This window comes from Coffea arabica, chromosome 5e (assembly GCF_036785885.1).
Source record: "Coffea arabica cultivar ET-39 chromosome 5e, Coffea Arabica ET-39 HiFi, whole genome shotgun sequence".
In the NCBI taxonomy this organism is placed as follows: Eukaryota; Viridiplantae; Streptophyta; class Magnoliopsida; order Gentianales; family Rubiaceae; genus Coffea; species Coffea arabica.
Window position 1 is genome coordinate 3,624,185 of NC_092318.1, and position 15,775 is coordinate 3,639,959.

At 38.9% G+C, this 15,775-nt stretch overlaps 1 protein-coding gene across 1 annotated transcript; it reads left to right on the forward strand.

Annotated features, from left to right (window-relative positions):
• The first annotated feature begins 5,122 nt into the window (after positions 1–5,122).
• Positions 5,123–8,366, forward strand: LOC140006833 (uncharacterized). Its single transcript, XM_072049490.1, has 4 exons — positions 5,123–5,795; positions 6,056–6,241; positions 7,106–7,275; positions 8,103–8,366. Exons 1-4 carry the CDS (start codon positions 5,123–5,125, stop codon positions 8,364–8,366), a joined length of 1,293 nt encoding a protein of 430 aa, XP_071905591.1.
• Positions 8,367–15,775: the final 7,409 nt, after the last annotated feature.

Genomic DNA, 15,775 nt, shown 5'->3' on the forward strand with positions numbered 1-15,775 from the left:
TCATACTCAACTCATATAATTTTCGGATTGTGAGCCTTAATCGGGTTTAGTTCAAACTCATTTATTACTTCTTAATTTTCTTAATATAATTATTATAACTATTAAGTTGTAAAACTAATTTAACATTTACAAAACTATAATATTAAAACTAAACATGAACAAATAATAGTTCTTAAAAAGTATATAAACCAAAACTTTTTCAACAATATTTATATTTAATTCGTTCAAAATATATGAAAAATAGTAATAAAATATGCGATCATAAGCCAATAAATCTTTAAAAGTTGAATTTTTTTTTATAATCTTGTGATTTGAATCCAAACATGCTTGATGAGTTGTGTTTGTAAATCAAAAAGAAATCAATCAATATTATGTTAACACAAAAATTTATTCAACCAATAAGAAAAGTTAGAGATTCAGTTATGCGTAACTAATATTGGCTTTCAAGAAATCTCATGAAAGAGTCTTTAGATGTATTTTTATATTTTGTAATATATATATATTTAGTATTTAATAATAATATATTTGGATATATAATTATACTTAATATCAAAATATAAATATTATATATATAATTAAAGGGCTGAGCCTATATCGAGTTTGAGCCTAATAGGGTCCAAGTTCGGCTCATATTTAATTCGGGCTTAATTTTTAGGCTTAAATTCAGATCGGCTCACTACAATGTCGGGCTCCTCAGGCTTTTTATCGGGTCGAATGATCCGAACTCGAGTTGGCCCAACCTCATTGACAATCCTAGTTAGAAGGCAAATAAGGGGTTGAACTCCATAACGACCATTGGTGAGTCTCTCTGCGATGGTGGTGGTTTCCCAACCAGAGTCTCTCTCTGTGAAATATCTAACTTTTATTAGTTCCGAATTGTATCTAGTTTATGACAGTGCATGTAGTTATCGGTAGGTTTCTAAATCAAATTCTGATTCATCGTTGCTCATAATATTGTCCTTCTTTAGGTCATGATCTTATGAGTAAGAAAATCTCGTGGGAAGAGTCTGTTTTTGCTTTCATAACATATCTAATGGTATGCTGTTCATTATGTGTCCTAGCTCTGACAAAATAATGAGTTGTACTATATTTTAGAAATAAATGTTCATGATCTGCATTTTCCTCTCTAATAATGTCTATTCATGATCCGGTACCAATGATGAATTTGTTTCCTTGTTTGAGTTGTATTGCAGATTGAAATGGCTTCTTTGTTTGAACACCATCTGAAATTCTAGGAAGCAGACGCTGTCCGCCAACACTAGAGCTTTGTACTGTTGTAATTCTCAGCAGGTAATAGTGAGACAATTGTGCATTTTATTTGATGGTATTTGATCTCAATTTTGACCACTTATTATGCAAAGTAATGGGCTTCTGCTCATAATTGGTATTTGTGTCAGTTGCAGGCGATTGGTGTCGAAAGTGGTGAAAAGAGGCTAAATTCCAGAAGACTATTTATTTCAGAGCATGCCCACCTCAGAAAACACAGAGTTATGTCCAAAAGACGGACTGCAGGATTTATCCCTAGAAGCCGCCACTATTTTTGGCAGACATGTTCTGAAGTTACGTGGGATCAGGAGACATTTTCAGAGAATCTTTTGGCAACAAGTCAAGGAGAAAAATAAGGAAAGCTATCCTTTATAGAAACAAAGACTCGATTGGCTAAAGGGGCGGCGCAAACACTTTAAAGAGGACAGCAATAGACTAGGAGTTTTCATCATTGATCTTTGATCTCTTTCTTCCCTTCTTAACGTGAATTAGAGACTAGCAGTTGTACCGTTTTTTACTTCTTTTCAAATCAACAAATTTCCAGAAAGCTTTCAATTTGCATCATCGTTATGAGGGAAAGCTAGATTTTTTTATCTAGTTGAGGAATAATCAAGACCCGGTGCACGGATAATTGTGAGATGTTTTTAATTGTTCTATTTTTAATTGTTCTGCTCTATTCTAAATTCTGCATTTGTGGATATTTAATTATTCTTTATTTCAATAGACTATTATTGTTTAGATTTATTAGATTAATGTGACCAGTTGTTCAATTGTCCAAATAGTATACTACCAATTAGGATAGGAGTGCGTATCACTTGATTGTCTTAAAATTAGTGACAAACGGCACAATTAATTGCCTCGCAAGTAATTTAATTTGTGTTGTACGAATAGTTAATCTGGTTTAAATGAGCTCGCATGTGTGTTTGTTAACTAAAATTGGGTCTTTCTAATTTTTAAAACTGTGAATAGATTAAATCATTAGAGCGTCTCTAAAGTTATCTATTTTACAAGGGGGTAGTTTAAGAGCGTCTATGGACTACCATATAATTAAGGAAAGATTGATAGTTTGGAGGTTATCAAATTGCTAGAACCAATTTATTTGCAACGCATGAATTACTATAGGTATCTATGATCAATTGCGTGAGCCGGTGCCGATATTATCTCCTTTACTACATGGTGTCAATTAATTATTTATTATATTCTTTAGCTACTGGACTTCTTGAGATTGAAAATTCAGTAACCTTACATTGTTAATTTATTCTTTTTATCTCCCTTCCAAAAATCTCCCAAATTCTCTGTGTGTAATAAATCTACCAGTTCTCTGAGAAGACGACCCTACTCACCACTATACTCGTTCAATTTTGGGAGTAGGTCTTGATATAAATTTTATTTTTGGTAGTTTGACAGTCGCCAAATTTTGACGCCGTTACCGGGGACCTAGTGTTTGAAGTTATTGATTGCACAAGCTTTGTTTAGCCTACGTTTTATGCGTCGATTGTCCCGTATAGAAAGACTCGAATTTGATCAAGAGATTGAGAAAATAGCAAGGAGGTTGACGAAGGAGACTAAGTTGCAAAAGCAACAAGCTTCAGCGGCAATACCCCGGACTGGAACAAAATTCTGACTTAAGTGATTCATCAATTGAACTGGAAATAAAGTTGCCTGGACCTAACGAATTAATGGCAGCCCAAAGGATTTTGAGGGAGTTTGCAATCTCGAATGTTAACCAACAGCCTCTGTGCATTACGTATCCTGACACTAGGGCTGCAAACGAGCCGAGTCGAGTCGAGTTTTGGTCTAATCGAGCCGAGTCTCGACATAATTGCATTGAACTCAAGATGAGCTGACAATTTCAAACTCGAGCTCGAGCTCGACTTGATTCGAGCCGAGCTCGAGCTCGAAAAAAATAAAAAATAATTATTTTATTTTTAAAAAAATAAATAAAATAATATTTTTTTCTTAATAAATAATAAAATATTAAGGATATATATGTAATTTTACTATTAAAATTAAAAAAATATAAAATATATATACTTAAAATAAAAAATTAAAAAATATATATATATATATATATATACTCGAGCTCACGAGCCGCTCGCGAGCTAACGAGCTTAATATTTTGAGCTCGAGTTCGAGCTCGATTTTGACTCGAGCCAGCTCGAACGCGACTTGAGCTCAATATTGATCGAGCTCGAATCGAGTTTGACTCGAGCTGCTCGGCTCAATTTGTTTGCAGCCCTACCTGACACTGAGGAGGCTTTTGAATTAAAATCTAGGTTGATTCACTTATTGCCTACTTTTCGTGATATTGCAGGTGAGAATCTACACAAGCACTTAAAGAAATTTCATGTAATATATTCAACCATGAAACCTCAGGGAGTTACTGAAGAACAAATCAAGCTACGTGCATTTGCTTTTTCCTTAGCAGACAGGGCTAAGGACTAGTTGTTATACTTGCCATCAGGATCCATCGCTACATGGGAAGGATTGAAACGGCAATTCCTTGAGAAGTTTTTCCCAGCCTCTAGGGCCGCCAACATAAGAAAGGAAATATGTGGAGTTCGGCAGGCCAATGGAGAAATTCTTTACGAATACCGGGAGCAATTCAAACAGTTGTGTGCTAGTTACCCACACCATTAGATCCCTGACCAACTGTTGATCCAGTATTTTTATGAGGGATTGTTACCCATGGATAGAAGCATGGTAGATGCAGCGAGTGGCGGTGCTTTAGTAAATAAGATAACAAATGAAGCCAAATGGCTTATCTCGAACATGGCTGAGAACTCTCAATAGTTTGGAGTCAGATCTGAGGGAGTGACTAGAAGGGTCAATGAGGTAAATCATTCGTACCTTGCAAATAGATTAACGGAGCTGACTACATTGGTTCGTCAAATGGCTATAGGGCAAGTATAGGCAGCTAAAGCATGTGGGATATGTGCTGCTTCTGAGCATGTGACCGTTACATGCCCAACCCTTCAAGAAGACTCTCACGAGCAAGCCAACATCACGAGAGGTCTATCTAGACTACCCCAAAGGAGAAATGACCCATATAAGCCCACATACAATCCAGGGTGGCGGAACCACCCCAACTTCAGCTATGCTCCAAAACCCTCGGGTTTTCAACAATCATTCCAACAGAGATCACCAGTACAGCAACCATCCGCATATAATTCGGGGATGTCCCTTGAAGATATGGTCAAATCTCTAGCTAATAGCACTTATCAAATTCAACAGGACTCGCAGAGATTTCAACAAGAGACTCGCGCCAGTATTCGAAATTTGGAGGCGCAAATGTCACAACTGGCATCGTCAATGAGCAACTTTGAGAATGGTGAAGGGAAGCTACCTTCTCAGGTAATTCCCAATCCCAAGGAGAATGCAAGTGCAATACTTTTACGAAGTGGCAAGGAGGTGTAGTCCTCAAAATCAGAAGTAGCAGCTGGTGTGGAAGATGAACAAGTGTATGGGGAGATTGAGAAGGAAAAAGTAAGCACCCTATCAGATGTTCCTAAGACCGTTGAAATTAACCTATCTTTTCCTGGCAAGTTAGCTAAAGCCAAGAAAGAGGAGTCAGAGAAGGAGATTTTGGACACCTTTCGGAAAGTGAAAATCAACATCCCTTTGCTTGATATGATTCGGCAATTACCAAAATATACTAAGTTTCTGAAGGGGCTGTGCACTAACCGGAACAAGTTGAATGTTCAAGATAAAATAAAGGTTGGCCAGAATGTGTCAGCAGTCCTACAAAAGAAGTTGTCACAAATGCAAGAATCCAAGTATGTTCATGATACCATGCATCATAGGCCAGAAGAGGATAGACAGAGATATGCTTGATTTAGGGGCATCTATTAATATTATGCCTTTGTCCATATTTAGGGCCTTAAACTTAGGACCTCTAAAGGACACAAGGGTAATAATTCAACTAACCAATAGGTCAAATGTTTACCCAGAGGGTGGAGTTGAAGATGTCCTAGTGAAAGTTAATGAGTTTATCTTTTATGCTGATTTCTATACTGTTGGCATGAATGATAATAACTCAGCTAATTCAGCTATACTTCTACTGGGTAGACCATTCATAAGTACGGCTAGGACCAAGATATATGTGCATGAAGGTACCCTATCTGTAGAATTTGACGGGGAGACATTTACTTTTAACATTTTTAATGCGATAAAATACCCGGATGATACTGAATCTGTTAATTATGTTTGTGTCATTAATTTCATTGTGCAAGATCATTTTGAGCAGAATCTTATGGAAAACAAGATGAAATTTGTGTTACAACAGAGTAAAACGAATGAGGAAGTGGAAAGTGTGGATGATGAGGATATTGTAGAAGCAATTATGTCACTTCATTCACTGTTTGCATTTCCTGATAGGTCAGTAGACTTATTTTTACCATTGCCTGCTTCTAATGAGAGAATTTTGCCCTTTGTTGAACAGGCACCGGAGTTCAAATTGAAAGAATTGTCAAAGCATTTAAAATATGCTTTCCTGGGAGATCATGGGACTCTGCCGATCATCATTACAAGTGATTTGACCCTAGTATAAGAAGAAAACTCTTACCAGTATTGCGAGAGTTTAAACCTGGAATTGGATAGACATTGGTAGATATCAAAGGTATAAATCCATCCATTTGCATGCATCATATTCTACTTGAGCCAGATGCAAGGCCCCTGAGGGAACGTCAGAGAAAGCTTAACCCAGCCATGAAAATAGTGGTAATGAAGGAGATTCTTAAACTATTGGAATTAAGAATAATTTTTCCTATTTCTAATAGTAAGTGGGCAGGTCTCGTGCATGTCGTACCTAAAAAGACTGGAATTACACTTGTGCGGAATGAGAAGAATGAGTTGGTGCCAATGAGACTCCAAAATGGGTGGAGAATGTGTATCGAGTTCAGGAAGTTGAATGTGGCCACAAGAAAAGATCATTTTCCATTACCGTTCATTGATGAGATGCTTGAGCGATTGGCAGGTAAGCGTTTCGTTTGCTTTCTTGATGTCTACTCTGAGTATTACCAAATTACTGTTACCCAAGAGGACCAGCTCAAAATCACTTTCACTTGTTCGTTTGGCACGTTTGCTTACTACCGTATGCCTTTTGGGTTGTGTAATGTCCCAGGAATGTTTCGAAGATGCATGATGAGAATGTTTTCTGATGTGATTGAAAACTGCATTGAAATATGCATTGACGATTTCACAGTTTACGGTGATTCTTTTGATTAATTTTTGTATCATCTAACAAAAGTTTTGCAGCGGTGCATTGAAACTAATTTGGTCCTTAATTATGAAAAGTGTCATTTTATGATGAAGGAGGGTATTGTTTTGGATCATGTTGTTTCATCTAGGGGTATCGAAGTCGATAAAGTAAAAATTGATTTGATTACTAGCTTGTCTTACCCCACTAATGTCAAGGAGATTCGTAATTATCTTGGCCATGCAGGTTTCTACAGATGATTCATCAAGAATTTCTCTTGAATTGCACTGCTATTATCCCGGCTACTTCAAAAGGAGGTACCATTCGATTTTGGAGATGTGTGTAAAGTGTCCTTCGATATACTAAAGAGTATGTTGGCCACGGCACCGATCATTCAACCTCCGAATTGAAGCCTGTCGTTCGATCTTATGTGTGATGCCAGTCAGTATGCGGTAGGAGCTGTGCTCGGTCAGAAAAGCGGAAAGTGTAGCCATGTCATTTACTATGCATCAAAAACGTTGTCGCCGGCTCAATGCAACTACACCACTATCGAAAAGGAGGTTTTAGCAATTATTTTTGCTTTTGAGAAATTTAGATCGTATTTATTGGGATCGAAAATAACGATTTTCTCTGATCATGCAGCCTTGAAATACATTTTGGCAAAGAAGGAGTCCAAACCAAGACTCATTCATTGGATACTCCTGCTGCAAGAATATAATTGGAAGATCAAAGATCGAAAAGGGGTGGACAATTCAGTGGCAGACCATTTGAGCCGATTGATTCGAGAAGAAGAGGGAATGCCCATATCCGAGGTATTTTCAGACGAATAATTTTTTCAGCTTAAAGGTGATGAATCCTGGTATGCTGATATTATTAACTTTCTGGTCAGTCACAAATTTCTAAGTGATATGAGTAAGAATAAGAAGGATAAAATAATACAGGACTCTCGATATTACATTTGGGATGAGCTCTATTTGTGAAAAATAGACCCTGACCAAATCATTCGTCGATGTGTTCCCAATGAAGAAATTCCCTCTATACTTGTTCATTGTCATGTTATGCCTGTGGTGGTCACTTTGGTCCTAAGAGAATTGCTCGAAAAATATTTGATTGTGGCTTTTATTGGCAAACCTTGTTTCATGATGCTTACTTGTTCTGTAAAAGATGTGACAAATGTCAAAAGTTTGGGAATTTATCTCACCGGAATGAAATGCCTCAGGTTTCTATGTTATTCTGTGAAATCTTTGATATCTGGGGTATAGATTTCATGGGACTGTTTTGTAATTCTTTTGGTTGTCTTTATATTCTTTTAGCCGTAGACTATGTGTCAAAATGAGTAGAAGCAAAAGCTACCCAAACTAATAATTCACGAGTTGTTGCAAGATTTCTTAAGTCCAACATTTTTAGTAGGTTTGATGTGCCAAGAACAATCGTTAGTGACCAAAGTACTCATTTCTGCAATCACACCATTGAAGCACTGGTACGTAAGTATGGAGTTCACCAGCGAGTGGATACTACCTACTATCCGCAGACCAACGGGCAAGTTGAGGTCTCTAATCGCGAGATTAAGAGTATTTTGGAGAAAACGGTCAATCCAAATCGTAAGGATTGGCATATCCGATTGGATGATGCATTGTAGGCATATCGCACGGCGTATAAAACGTCAACCAAAATGTCTCCATACAGGTTGATTTATGGTAAGATGTGTAATTCATCTGTTGCAATTGAGTATCGCGCGTTTTTGACAGTTAAGCAGTGCAATTTGAATGCGGATAGAAATGACAAGGAAAGGAAGCTCCAACTTCAAGAGTTGGAAGAAATTCGCTTGGAGGCTTACGACAATGCACGACTTTACAAAGAACGCACAAAATCCATCCATGACAAACTATTGCGTAATAAGTAATTTTCTATAGGTCAAAAGATACTTCTGTTCAACTCTCAGTTGACATTCATGTCAGGTAAGTTGCGGTCTCAATGAATTGGATCATATGTTATTGTCAACGTTTTTCCAAATGGTGTAGCTGAAATTAGAAGTTTAGAGACTCACAAAAGTTTTAAGGTTAATGGTCATCGTCTCAAGCCGTTTTTAGACTGTGGAGGAGGTCCATTTGCTCGACCCCGGTTTTAATTAATTTGTTAAATTCATAGTTATTAAACCCGGCCCGGCCCGGCCCGACGGTTGAACCGGTCAAACCGGTGGCCCGGGCATGAAACCGGGCCAGGTTACTAGTTAGATCGGAGTTGCAAAGAACCTGCTTGGACCCGCTCGACCCGGACGGTTTAATCAGGAAACCGCTAGAATCGGCGGTTATTGATAAACCCGGTGGGTTTTGGCAATTTTTTTGAAGTTACCGTTTTACCCAATTCTTTTATTTTGAGTCATTTTTGACCATTCATATTACATGGGCATTATCGTCTTTTCGCTACATTTTTAGCCAATCAGAAGAGAAAATCAGAAAAATTGAAGAGGGATTCGGTCATTCAGGCATTCGACCGTCATTGGGTATTTAGGGATTCTTTTCTTCTTTGTTTCTCTGAGAAAGTGAGAAGTGAGAACGAATTGATAAACCCAGTGAGCATTTAGGGATTCGGCAAGCAATTTTTCAATTTTCGCCTTTCAATTTTTCACGGATTCGGCTTTCAATTTTTATTTCCTGTGCTTTGCTAGTTGCTCTGAGAGTCTGAGGCAAGCAATTGGAAGTTCGAAGCTGCCGTAGCCGCTGCCAGAATTCTTCCAGGAAGATGCCACTGCCACTGAAGCTGCCGTTGAAGGCTTGAAGTTGAAGCTTTGTTGCCGGTAAGCCAGTGAAGCCTTGCAGCTAGGCACACACCACGGCACCTTGGGAGTTCGAAGTTCGAAGTTGCCGCAGCCGTTGCCAGAATTCTTCCAGGAAGTTGCCGCTACCACCGAAGCTGCCATTGAAGGCTTGAAGTTGAAGCTTTGTTGTTGGTAAGCCAGTGAAGCTTTGTTCAAATAAACTCCAATTTGATGTCTTCTATAATAACCAGAAAAGCAAGAGAATTGGGAGTTGTTTTGAAATCAGTAAATTATCTAGTGTAGAGCAGCATAATAAATCTAGATGATGTAAAAGGCCAATAATGAGTTATGTGTGGTCTAAATTGATGAAGTTATCAAGTTGAGCATTTTCAAAGTGATTCATTGGAGCTTTTTTACACGGCCGAAAATTAATGCTTGCAAAATGATTGTCCAGCAGTAACATCAAGTGACCAATAATTCGATGGCTTCTTTGGTAACTTTTCCACCACGTGATGAAACTAATCACCTGATTGAAAGATTCTGACTGATAATTCGAAAAAGTGAGTGTGTATATTAATTCGAAAAAGTCTAGCAATATAGGAGTACAGTAAACGTGAGTGTGTGTATTTAAATATTAGTAATTTAGGTATGATTTAAAAATATTAATGAGTCCCCAATTGCCCATCTTTTAAAATAGGGTAAACTACATAGTATTTACTGCCATGTAGTATATAAAAAATGATATGATTGTATACGAAGTCACGCGGGATTTAAGTGGATATTTTAATTTAAACAATATCTTTATTTCATATTTTCCATGTATTTTTTAAGAACATCTAGTTCAATTTCCGTAAAGCTTTTCAGATTGGGATGTATTTAAGTAGAAACTTATAATAGAAGCATGAATTATAGTTGCACTGTGGATCTGTATTTATTAGCTTATTCAAGAAAGTAAATTGAACCTCTTAGTAGCCTAGGCAGGTTGAATTCGGTAACTGAAAATAGGAGCTAAAGGAATAAAAGATCTGTTAGGATATGAAGATCTAGAGGGTAGAAAGATTTCAAATGACCCAAAAAATGCTCTTTTTCGTTTTTGAATTAGAAAGCAGATATAAGTGTCATTTTCCTAGCTACAAATGTCTTTTTTTAAATAAAAGGTATGTTTTATTACTTTTTAGATATTTGTAATGGATTCTATTGGAGAAACACCATCTCAAACACCTAGTACAGAACCAACACTTGTTAAGATTTAAGAATTTTTGTACTTATATTATAATTTATATGTTTATTTAATTATATTATATATTTTTTTATTATATATTGTGATCCGACGGTTCAACCCGTGATCCACCGGTTGAACCACTGACCCGTCAACCCGGTCCTCTTGCCGGGTTGGTTTTAATAACTATGGTTAAATTACTTTTGGTCTGGCCATAGATGTTAAATAGAGGAGCTACTTGGAAGGCAATTCAAGAGTTTCAATTTTTAGTCATTTTTATGTTTTATTTCATATTTGTGTGTTCATGATCAGGGTGTTTGGGTTCCTATTGACAGAAATTCTTTATTGCGGTCATGGATGTATTTTGTGCAGTTTTATTTTGGGATTAGAGGCATAATTTTGGGGCAAGAGACTTTCCGTTACAAGGTGTACCTACGCTTTACAGGGATGCCCCAGGAGAGCTATACAAAAACGGGTGAACAGACGACCAGGGGTTATAAGGCGTGTCCGCGTCTTCTGTTAAATGCACATGGGCATTTTTAAAGAATAATGAACAGAAGACTTATGCTTTCAAGGCGTGCCTAGGCCGCACAGCGAATCGCATCAGTCCTGTTACAACGAGGGAGGCAGATGACTTCAGCTTCCAAGGCTTGCCCGCGCTTTCCTACCATTGCGGCACCAAAAGTAAAAAGTGACCGGACCCACTCTAACCCTACTTTTCTACTTTTCCTTTTTCTTGTCTTTTCTCTTTTCATCTTCATCCCTCTCGGTCGCAATTCCATCGTCGCCACTGCTCAACTGCCCCCTCCATGCACACCACTGTCGCCACCGCTGCCTCCAAGCCCCGCGATGCTCAGCCACAGCCATCCGCCAGTACCAGCCGTCGCGCCTTCTGCTTCGCTTCCTCCTTGACGCGCACCGCCACGACAGTCGCATTCAACGTGACCTAGGTTGCAGTCCTGGTTAAGGTCGTTGCCGCTGCCGTTACTATCTGCTCGTCTCTCTCTCTCTCTCTTTCTCTCTCACGCCTATCACCACCACCACTGCTGTCGCCTCGCCATCTACAGCCCACCCGCGGCCGTCCGCCACTACAGACCCTCGCATCGTCACCTCCCTTCTTGGATTCCACTCACCTTGGCTGCCCCCGCAGAGTCGAACAGTGGTACCCCTATCTACTCTCCTTTTTACCAATTGGTGACTCGAATTTCGAGTTTCTCCTATTTAATTTCATTCTTTTGTTGGGCTTGGGATATTTGTTGGTTGTGCTTGGGTGCATTTGATTGTTGACTGCGTTTCGGGAGGTCCCGTGTCTGCCTTTTATTACTTTTATTTGCCTTAGTGACGCCAGTGGGGTATCTTTGTTTTTGCACCATCAATTGTTTGTTGACTGTTGACTGTGGGTGTTGTTATTTGTGGTCCCTTGTCTCCATTTTGAGTTTTCTTGTCGGCTCTGTGCCTTTGGAATTGACATCTTTGACCCTATATGGCTCTGAAAAAGACCACTCCATCTGAGGCATCAGGTTCCAACCCTCGTAAGAGGCGGGCCCCGATTCAACCCCCCACTAGGTCTCGATTAGGTCTTTCTAGGAGTACTCTGTCTCTTGGGGTATGGGAGGAACCTATAAAGGACCTCACACCTGAGCAAAAGGAATGGTTGAGCTCCTTGATGTTGCACCCATTCGTCCTGTGCAAGTGTTTTCATCCTCTGACTCTCGACCAGTTGAATATTGTTAGGGAAGTAGAGCAGTTGTTTTCTGCCATTGGGTGGGGTCAATATCTAGTTATTGACTATCTTTCGTACAAGAAGCTCTGCTATGAATTCTACGCCACCTTCCAGTTTGAGAAATCTGATTCTCTAGCCTTAGACTCACCGGGGGTAATCAAGTATAGGCTGCGGGGTACCCCACATGCACATTTCATTAATGAGTTCAACCTGATGTTGGGGTTTGTGAGTGAGGACACCATCTCCTCCGACACGTATATCAATAGTGCTTGTGACTTCACCCAACCCTTTGCGAGCAATTATATCGAGATATGGAGGGAGTGATCCATGGACACTCAACTCTACGATCCGAGTCAATCTAGGGTCTCGTTCCTTAAGGATCTAGTGCTAAAAGTCATTCACCGATTTCTAGCCTATAACTTCTCAGGCCGGAAGGATTTCTGCGGCATTCTCGCCAAAACTGAATTCTATTTCCTCTGGTGTATGCGTAATAAGATGCAGGTCAACTTTAGCTGCGGTAGCCTCTCAGTTGCAGTCCGTCCTCCGCAAGCGCTATAAGCCCTTGAGTATGGGCTTACTTATCACACACTTAGCCATCTGCTTGGGAGTGCTTGACCTTGATAATGAGCATAAGCTCACCATGGCTCGCGAGCTTGAGCCTTTGGACCTGCGCAGTTTAGAACGGATGGGCGTCATTCTCAAGGTGAGGGATGCCTATCAGTTCACACCTTCTGGAGAGGGTGTGCCCCAACCTCGAGTTCCCTCTACTACACCCACCTCAGAGGCAGATCAGGCGAGTCCTTCCTTCTCCGCGGTTCTATCTTCTTGGGACACCCAATTCTGTACTCTACCGGACTCCATTCATGAGTTGGGCGGTCGAGTTGAGCGTCTGGATGACCGCTTCACAGTCTTACAGGTCCATTCTGCCATTCAGACAGAAAATCTGGTAGCTTTTTTTGCACACATTGGCTTTCAGCTGCCTCATTCTCCTCCCTCATAGTGCTTTCATGTACTCGTTTGGCTTTCAGGGGAACTCTAGTTCCTCTCTTTTTTATTTCTATTTTTCTTTGCTCCATTGAGGATAATGTAGGTTTCTGGTGTGAGGAGGCATAGTTCTAGTTTTTTTTCTTTTTGTTTGATAGCTCTTTAGTTCTAGCTCTTTTTGTTTGATAGGAAAAAGACAGAGGAAAAAGAAAATCCAAAAATATGTATGTGATGAATTCATTTGGCTACAGTTGAAAATGTCTAGAACTTGATGCTATTTATGATGATTGCAATTACTCTACAAGCATGAGCAGTGATATTATGTGGTTAAATGTCTTGTCTTCTTGACAATGGAATTGAATGATGAAATTTGCAAGACTTGGCTATTAATATCCTGTTGTGAGCTGTCGAGCCAATGAATGTTGCATTGATAACTACTCTATTTTCTTCCATTGAGTGATATCACATATGATTTAATTGTTCTAGAACTTGCTGTTATGTATGTCAAGACCACATTCCTGAATTTGATGTATTAAAATGACAAGGGCACTCAGGTTAACCAATTTTGGCTTTCTAAAGGCCGACCCTAATCAGATCTTCCCTAGTTGACCATGGTTGAGTTTAGACATTTTCTTTGTTTAATAGCTCATTTTGTCACCCCTAAACCCCTTGTATTCGAACCCTCTTTGTTTCTATCCAGTGTCAAAGGAATGCCTTGATTTCAGTGCATGATGATTTCGAATTGGGAGATATGGGAATGATTGAAGTTAGCGAGTGTGTCTATATCCCCATGTAGTTGGGCGTATTTGAAACAAAACAAAACAAGAAAAAAAAGAAGAGAAAGAGAGAGAGAGATGGGAGAAAGAGAAGAAAAGGAGCACACAAAGAAAGAAAAAATCAAAGAAAAGAAAAACTAAAAAAGAGGTATGAAGTGCTTTTGTCCATATGTGTTCTGTTGAGATAATTGGGTGAAGTCCTTGGTTGTGCTTGTATTTGCTAATTTTTGGGAAAATTTATGGGTATGCTTTGGAATGATCATTGGAATGAAGAAGGGAATTGGAATTCATGCAGTGGGTCAACGGTATTTTCTTTGATATAATGAGCCTAAATTACCTGTTTGATCCAACCTGTGCCTGAGCTCCATTACAACCCGCATCAAAATCCTTTGATTTTTGCATTATATTTGGTTTCAGTGGTGGCGATGTGATATATTAGCAAGCATATTTATTGTGTAGTGAGAGTGACCCTTTGTGCTTCATGTCGGAGTGAGAAGTAATCATATTCCATTCTATAAGAGATGGTTAAGTCTTGAAATTTCTGAATTTGATGACATTATTAGGAAGATGGGACACTTGAGCTCACATGACTGAACTGCTTCGTGTGTGTAGCTGTAATTGTATCTCTGAGCTGTGAGATGCTTGAGGACAAGCATTGTCTTGGTGTGAGTGGATTTGATAGTGAGATAATTGTGCATTTTATTTAATGGTATTTGGTCTCAATTTTGGCCACTTATTATGCAAAGTAATGGGTTTCTGCTCATAATTGGTATTTGTGTCAGTTGCAAGCGATTGGTGTCGAAAGTGGTGAAAAGAAACTAAATTCCAGAAGACCGTTCATTCTAGAGCATGCCCACATCAGAAAACACAGAGTTACATCCAAAAGACGGACCGCAGGACTTATCCCTAGAAGCCACCACTATTTTTTGGAGACATGTTCTGAAGTTGCGTTGGATTAGGAGACATTTTCAGAGAATCTTTTGGCAACAAGTCAAGGAGAAAAATAAGGGAAGCTATCCTTTATAGAAACAAAGACTCGATTGGCTAAAGGGGTGGCGGCGCAAACACTTTAAAGAGGACAGCAATAGACTAGGAGTTTTTATCTTTGATCTTTGATCTCTTTCTTCCCTTCTTAACGTGAATTAGAGACTAGTGACTATACCGCTTTTTACTTCTTTTCAAATCAACAAAATTTCAAAAAGCTTTCTGTTTGCATCATCGTTATGAGGTAAGGCTAGATTCTTTTATCTAGTTGAGAAATAATCAAGACCCGGTGCACGGATAATTGTGAGATCTTTTTAAGTGTTCTACTCTATTCTAAATTCTGCATTCGTGGGTATTTAATTATTCTTTGTTTCAATAGGCTATTATTGTTTGGATTTATTGGATTAATGTGGCCAGTTGTTCAATTGTCCGAATAGTATACTGCCAATTAGGACAGGGGTGCGTATCACTTGATTGTCTTAAAATTAGTGATAAACGGCACAATTTAATTACCTCGCAAGTAATTTAATCTGTGTTGGGTCTCTCTAATTGGTTTAAATGAGCCCGCATGTGTGTTTGTTAACTAGAATTGGGTCTCTCTAATTCTTAAAGTTGTGAATAGATTAAATCCTTCGAGCGTCTCTAGGGTTATTTATTTTACAAAGGGGTAGTTTAAGAGCGTCTCTAGACTACCATATAATTAAGCAGAGATTGGTAGTTTGGCGATTGTTAAATTGTTAGAACCAAATTATTTGCGACGTGTGAATTACTCCAGGTATCTATGATCAATTGCGTGAGCCGGTGCCGATATTATCTCCTTTACTACGTGGTGTCAATTAATTGTTTATTATATTCTACTGCACTTCTT